The following is a 7,169-nucleotide window of genomic DNA, read 5'->3' as shown; positions in this document are numbered from 1 at the left end:
GAGCACGACTAGCAGAATCTTAGATGTCCATAAGCGCGAGTCAAGAGGGTAGGCACAGCCCAGCCTCCTTTGGGCTCAGACGGGCCTGGTCAGGAGCTGTGGCCAGAAGGAGTGGGGGATTTGCAGTTCCCAGTGGCTCGTGAGCCCACGGCTTCCCAAAAGGCGTGAAGTCTGGCAAGTCTTGTTGCAGCCCTGAGACAGCTGGGCAGTGCTGGTGCTATGTAGCGCTGATCAGGAGGTGTGCCAGAAGGAGTGTGAGACTTGCAGTCCCCTGTGGCGAGTGTGCCCACGGCTTCCCCCAAAGCATTAAGGCTGGCCAGTGGCTTGGCTGATCAAACATTACAGCCAATGAAGGCACAGGAGCATATCTACGATCACACCTTAGAAACACAGGCTGCACAGTTAGGTGTGCCTGGGTGTCCACATTCACTTAGTACACTGCCATCTTGGTCTGCCCTCGCACTTTTCCGGTGTCTCCTTCATTCTTTATTCTAGAAGCTCCTGCTTTTTGATTGATCTGGTATAGTTGGGAACAGGGGTGTTACCCAAGCAATCTTGTCTGCATAGGAGAGATGTTTTGAGTTATTTGCCTCCAAAACAGAGAGATGGTGTGACTGTGTAAGGTTGGCAGAAGTGTGGTGGAGTGAGGCTTGGTATAGCAATTGAGCATCTTAACCCTGGTGCAAGGGGCGTTGTCTGGAACTTTGTTACATGAATTACACAGCACGCAAGAATGAATCCACAGATGTAATGGAGATTAATATTTATTGAGTATTGCCAATAATACATTCATTTCGAAAGACAATGTAAAATTCTCATGAATCAAATTCCTCAACTATTTTACCAACAGTGCCCAATAAAATGTAAGAAGCCTACAAAGAGAGAAAAGGCTACCTTCACAATCCGTGTGGTCTGTCACTTTTCATGCTGCTCCCACCACCTTGGGTCCATCGGATAGCAATGTTAGGTCTCAAGTGCAGTGCCTTTAATTTGGAACTCCCCCACAGAAGGAACATATTCACCATCAAAACTTCAAGATGTTTAGAATGCTCCCTTTATTCTTATATCATGTGCTAAACGTTGTTTCAAATTCTACAAAGTTGTACATTACTAATTGCATCTATTTTAGCAAGCTGCCTTAAGGGGGCGGGGCAGTATTTTACTTGTGATTCACTTTACCAGAGGTGCCCAAGGCAATCAAAGCACAAGCTTTAGAATCAATATTACAATTAGATTTAGTCCAACACCTGCCAGGTGTCACAAAGATAGCTCTTCAAGTGCACAATGGTCCTTTTTTAGTGGTAAGCTCAGAGTTTGGAGTATACAACATCCCGAGGGGTCTTCTTCTCCATTGCAGCCATGGCAGACTTCATGAGATCTTCTGTCTGCAGCATACTCATGTTCCAAGTAGCCTAAGGAGAACAAAGATAAGATTTCATGGGGATGCACTGAAAAGATCACTCTAAAGACTTTTGGCTGCATTAACGCACAAACTATCCATACACATGATGAAATGTGCACTACTTGTTCTTCTCTTAGGACTACAGAACTATAAAGAGAAATCATAAGACGCAGAGCATCCCATCCGCCAAATTCTAAAGAAGGCCCTGTCAAAAAGTGACGGCTATCCCGTTAGCCATAACGTATCCGATATCCCATCCGCCGTACGTGCCATAGGCTATAATGCACCAATACTACAGACTGGACATCCGTCATGTTTATGATTGAGTATCTCGTATCTCCCAAACTCAAAATATGGTGATTTAGAAAAACAATGTCCGATCAAGAACCTTAACATTTGTTCTGGTTGGCCTAGGAATAATTTCCCAATATTCCCACAGTTGATGGGAGGGTTTAAGAAACCTTCCTGATACATGGGTTTAACTATGTGTCCCACTGAAACTTGAAAACGGATGGAAATGAACAAGGCCATGCCTACATTCTTTTCCAGGCTCGGTCTTTCTCATCCCTCTGAGTGAGTTTCACTGTGGCTCTAATTCCTTACTGTCTTTACCAAATTAAACAGCCACCTGCAACCTACAACACTTATTTCATCATTACCGATGCTGGAGAACATCACCTTACCCAGTCTCCTTAGATGGCAGCTCACCAATGCTCTCAATCCCTAAATAAGGAACACTCACTGTGTGTCTTTCTCATTGGTGTTGCAACTCGCTCTCAGCACTCCCCAAGCTAAATGCACCTCTCACCATCTGTACTGCCTTTGCTGTCACAGATCCCCTCCTCGCCTGCTGCTTGTTGCACCATTTGTAGCTTCTCTTTGCTAAAGCGTAACATATTTTAATACAGAGGATAATCCAGTGTGATATGGCCCTTTTCTGAACAGAACACCCCTTCTTTGCTCCCACGTTCCCTATAAAGAGTTGGTCATCAATCCTGAACTCTTTGGTGCCATCAAGGTAGAATGATATTGCTCTCTTTGGGTCCAAATGGTGGAGACGCTCCTCTTCCTTAGAAGGATGCGGAGGTGCACAAAAAGTGGGCAAAGTAACATACTGTCCCAGATGGAAGGGTGTTACCACCTTAGGCAGAAGAGATGCCCTAGTCTGGAGTACTGCTTTGTCTGGAAATCCGGTCAGGTAAGGAGGCTGTGATGACAGTGCCGGCAGTTCGCTCACCTTCCTGGTAGAGGTAATTGCCACCAAAAAGGCTGTTTTAATAGTGAGCAGCCATAGAGGACAGTTGTACAACGGCTCAAACGGTGCGCACATTAAAAAAGTAAGGACCAAATTAAGGTCCCACTGTGGCATAATAAAAGAGGAAGGGGGAAACAAATGGTTTAACCCCATCAAAAACCTTTGCACAAGAGGGAATTGAAAAGCGAAGGTTGATCTGAGTGCCGAAGAAAAGCATATAGAGACAAAAGGTAGCCCTCCAAAGCGCCCAGAGCAGAGCCCAGGAAGAATAAACAGACGAACATCTGACAAGGAGGTAGATAGGGGGTCAATAAACCGGTCTGTACAATATTTACAAAATGTGTTCCATCGGCAGGCATGGAGGGACACCTGGCTGGAAGGTCAAAAGTTGTCAACTCTCGCCGCTCAATCTCCACGCAAGGAGGCAGAGAGTGGACAGGTTTGGGTGGAGAACCTTCACCTCCTGCTGCGACAGAAGATACTACCGAAGCAGCAGCCTGATTCCTGATCTTCTTGAGCACTTTGGGCAGGAGTGGTATGAGCGGAAAGGCTTACAGGAGGTCTGAGCTCCACTTGCGTCGAAAAGTGTCTATGAGCGATAGCTGCCTGGGAAACTCAAATAAACAACAATGCTGAAATTGTGAGTGGTAATCGGAGCCGAACATATCTAACCAAGGCTCTCCCCATCACTGAAAGAGTCCTTGTGCCACCTCCGGATGGAGACACCACTCGTGATCCAGGCACCGTTGGTTGAGTTTGTCTGCTCTCTCGTTCAGAGAACCAGCCAGATGTTGAACCACCAGGGAAATGCCTTGCTGTTCCAGCCAAGTCCAAAGATGCAGGGCCTCTTCACAGAGGGTCCAGGGCCCCACACTGCTCTGTTTGTTGCAGTACCACATGGCAGTAGTGTTGTCTGTGAACACCTGAATTAGCCTTCCCTTGATGGACGGGAAAAAGGCTTTCAGTGCCAATTGGATTTCCAGAAGCACCAACAGATTGATATGGAGCCTGGATTCCGCCGGAGACCAGTGTCCTCTGATCTCCACCTTTCCCAGACGGCCGCCCCGTCCCAGAAGAGAACCTCCGTAACTATTGTGAGATCTGGAAGGGAGAGGGGTCTGCTTCTGAACCAATTGCAGTTTGTTACCCACCACTACAGGTCTTTCGCAGTGCCCTCTGATAGATGAACCAGGTCAGCGAGATTGCCCCGATGCTGTGCCCATTGGAACATCAGGTCCCACTGCAGAGCCCGCATTTGCCACCTGGCATGGTTCACAAGCAGGATGCAGGAGACCATGAGGCCCAACAGCCTGAGAGTCATTCTCACCGACATCCAGGATAGAGGTTGAAACTGCACCATGTCCAGAATTGCTCCAATGAAACGGGAGCATCTGTGAGGGATTCAGGTGTGACTTTGGCACGTTGATAGTGAACCCCAGCAAGTGCAGTAGGTTCTCCATAGTCTGGAGGTGGGGGATGACTGCTTGGGATGAGCCCGCCTTCAGCAACCAGTAGTCGAGATAGGGGAATACAAACTCCTGCTCTTCGCAGATGGGCTGCAACCACCACCATCATCTTTTGAACACCTGAGGGGCACTGATGAGGTTAAAGGGGAGCACGGCAAACTGAAAGTACTCGTGGCCCACCGTAAACCGCAGGTAGCGACGATGGGCAGGCAGAACGGGAATATGGAAATAGGCATCCTGCAAGTCCAATGCTACCATCCAATATCCCGGGTCAAAGGAAGACCGGACCCGAGCAAGGGTGAGCATCTTGAACTTCTCCTTCTTGAGGAAGTAGTTGAGGGCTCTGAGGTTGAGGATAGGACGAAGGCCTCCATCCTTCTTTGGAACCACGAAATAGCGGGAATAACAACCAAAGCCTATTTCTGGCCCAGGAACCCTCTCTATAGCTCTTTTGGCCAAGAGAGTCTTGACTTCCTCTGGGAGTAGGATAAGATGATCCTCAGTCAGCGGATTGTACTCTGGAGGCATAGAAGGAGAGGTATTCTCGAAGAGGAGGGAGCAACCCAGTTGGACTATTTGCAACACCTACCTGTCGAGGTGATGTCCCACCAGCGATGGAGGTGGTGGCGTATCCTGCCACCAACTGGACTTGTATGATCCGGGGGGATAGGATTAGGAAGGTTGTGCGGTGGAGGAGGGGAGCTTGGCTCGACATCTGACTGCTCGAACCTAGAGTTCAGGGTGAACCGTGTCCACAGACCGCAAGGTTGCTGAACTTGTGGGGCTCTCTGGCTGGAGTAAGGTTGGTGCGGTTGGAAGCCCCTTCCGTAACCACGAAAGGAGTGAAAAGTAGACACAGGCCGGTATGTTGTGGTGTGGCCTAAGGACTTGGCCGCAGCCGTGAGTCCATAAAACGCTCAAGCACTGCATCTGCTTTGTCTCCGAAGAGACAGGAGCCATCAAAGTGCATGTCTATAAGATTAGCCTGGACATCCCCTGAGAATAGAGATGTTCTCAGCCAGGCGTGGCATCGTATTGTCACTGTCGAGGAAATCGCTTTACCTAGTGAGTCTGTCATGTCCAAGCCACAGCAGATAGTGAACTTGGCTGCATCTCTCCCATTTGAAATTGCATGGGAGGGCAGAACCCGGTCCTCTTCCGAGACTCTGGGCAGCACCTGCGCAACCGTATCCCATATCGAATGGGAATAACGGCCCAAAACTGATGCAGTGTTTACCGACCGCAATGATAGACTGGCGGAAGAGAACATTTTCTACCAAAAGCTTTCCAGTCTTTTGGATTCCCTGTCTGGGGGTGGGAAGAGAACACGCCACAGGAAGTGGAAGCTTGGACCAACTACCTTTGTAGGGTAGGGTGGGCAGTGAGGAAAGCTGGGTCGCCCGGTGCAGGGCGGAGGCAGGGGGGTAATTGTTCTGTTTACAGGAGCCCATGTGCTGGGCTTGGACCAGGTGCCCAGAAGAACATCCATCCAGGCCTCACCGAAAGGCAGCAAGGGTTCTGAGGTGGAGACACCAGCCTGCAAGACCTCTAGTCTTGACTGCCACCGTACGAAGCTGCAGGTTCAAGACCTCCGCAGCCCTACGCACCACCATGGCAAATGATGCCCCCTCCTCCGTAGCCAAATTAGGTGAAGACAGGATGGCAGAATCTGGGGAGGTGTCCAGGCCACTGGCATCACCCAGTTCCTCATATCAGTCCAAATCCTGAGGTTGTGGGATTTCTGAGGGATCCCGCTTCCCCCTCCCTATCCTCCTCATCCATTCCTAACCCTTCAGAATAGGGCAGACTGAACAGAGACTGAGGGCCTCATGTAGGTAGCCCAATACCGGTCGGTAACGGCCGATTTTCGGTAATTATACCGTTACCGACCGGTATTTAGGCTTTTGCAATGTAGGGGGCACATCACAGGATTCGGTAATTTACCGAATCGGTAAAATTACCGAATCCTGTAATGATATGTAGGGGGAGTGTGTGGGTGTCGTGTGGAGTCGGTATTTACCACCAACTAATAGTTGGTGGTAAATGAAGAATGGCTCTGTAAATGCATTTTCAAGCGCTTAGAAGTGTGCAATGTGGCAGACATACATGCCCTTAGGGCATGTATGTGTGCCACATGTGCACACATGCAGGAATCAGGGGTGCAACAGGGTGTCAATGTGACACCCTGCCACCCTTGATTGTGTTCCCCCCATTACCGAATCGGTATTTACCGATTCGGTAATGAGGCATACCTTCCCATTGATTCAATCAATGGGAAGGTATGCCTCATTACCGAATCGGTAAATACCGATCCGGTAATTACCGAATTTCTACGAATCGGTAATTTTTACCGCAGGAATACATACATAGCATTTACCACTTCATAAATATCGAATCGGTATGATTCGGTATTTATGAAGTGGTAAATGCCAGGCCACCTACATAAGGCCCTGACTGAGGTGATACAGTCCACAAGCAGAGTTGAGCATTCCTGGAATGTAAAAGCTGAATTTATATGGGCACTAAGATATAGGGCACCAGCTCACATTTTGTAAATGTACAACAGGCCTCTCCTCTCACCCAAGTTAGTCTCGAGCATGGCCTGTCTCTGCTAGGGAGCGAGGAGAAATTGAGGAGGAGGATAACACAGAGAAGGGATTGAGAGAAAGATTCAAGAGAGAGACCGAGATAAGTAGAATAGTGGAGGAGGAGAGAGAGGAAGTGTATTTGAGAATATGGAGATTAAAAGTGAAAGAGAATGTCAAAAGAGTGTGACTGAGATGGGAAGAACAGGGAATGAGAGAATTGGGAGAGGCGTTTGAACAAGCAGCACAACAATTATGCGAAGGCAAACTTTACAGCACATTTCACCCATTCCTTGTGCTCCCTTCATTACCAGAAGTATGGCTTTCAACGTGACAGTGGGTGGTGTCGGTGCTAGCAGTGGATGGTGCCGGAACCAATCTCTAAACAAACATTTTGGTCACCAGGACCAGGTAAAATGTGCATCGTGAGCAGCATTTCTAGATTGTTTTGTTACTTATAA

The 7,169-nt window shown here is 48.5% G+C and overlaps 1 protein-coding gene across 1 annotated transcript in view; it reads right to left on the bottom strand.

The window, feature by feature from the left end:
* Window positions 1-748: 748 nt before the first annotated feature.
* LOC146797821 (delta(3,5)-Delta(2,4)-dienoyl-CoA isomerase, mitochondrial-like) overlaps window positions 749-7,169 on the bottom strand; it is a 197,026-nt gene continuing 190,605 nt past the window's right edge. The window contains exon 10 of the mRNA XM_085625006.1: window positions 749-1,412. Coding sequence (XP_085481132.1) covers window positions 1,308-1,412 — 105 coding nt within the window. The 3' untranslated portion in view covers window positions 749-1,307. The remainder of the gene's footprint in view (window positions 1,413-7,169) is intronic.

This window comes from Triturus cristatus, chromosome 9 (assembly GCF_964204655.1).
Source record: "Triturus cristatus chromosome 9, aTriCri1.1, whole genome shotgun sequence".
In the NCBI taxonomy this organism is placed as follows: Eukaryota; Metazoa; Chordata; class Amphibia; order Caudata; family Salamandridae; genus Triturus; species Triturus cristatus.
Note: the sequence above shows the minus strand (reverse complement) of the source record. Positions and strands in the feature narration are given on the sequence as shown.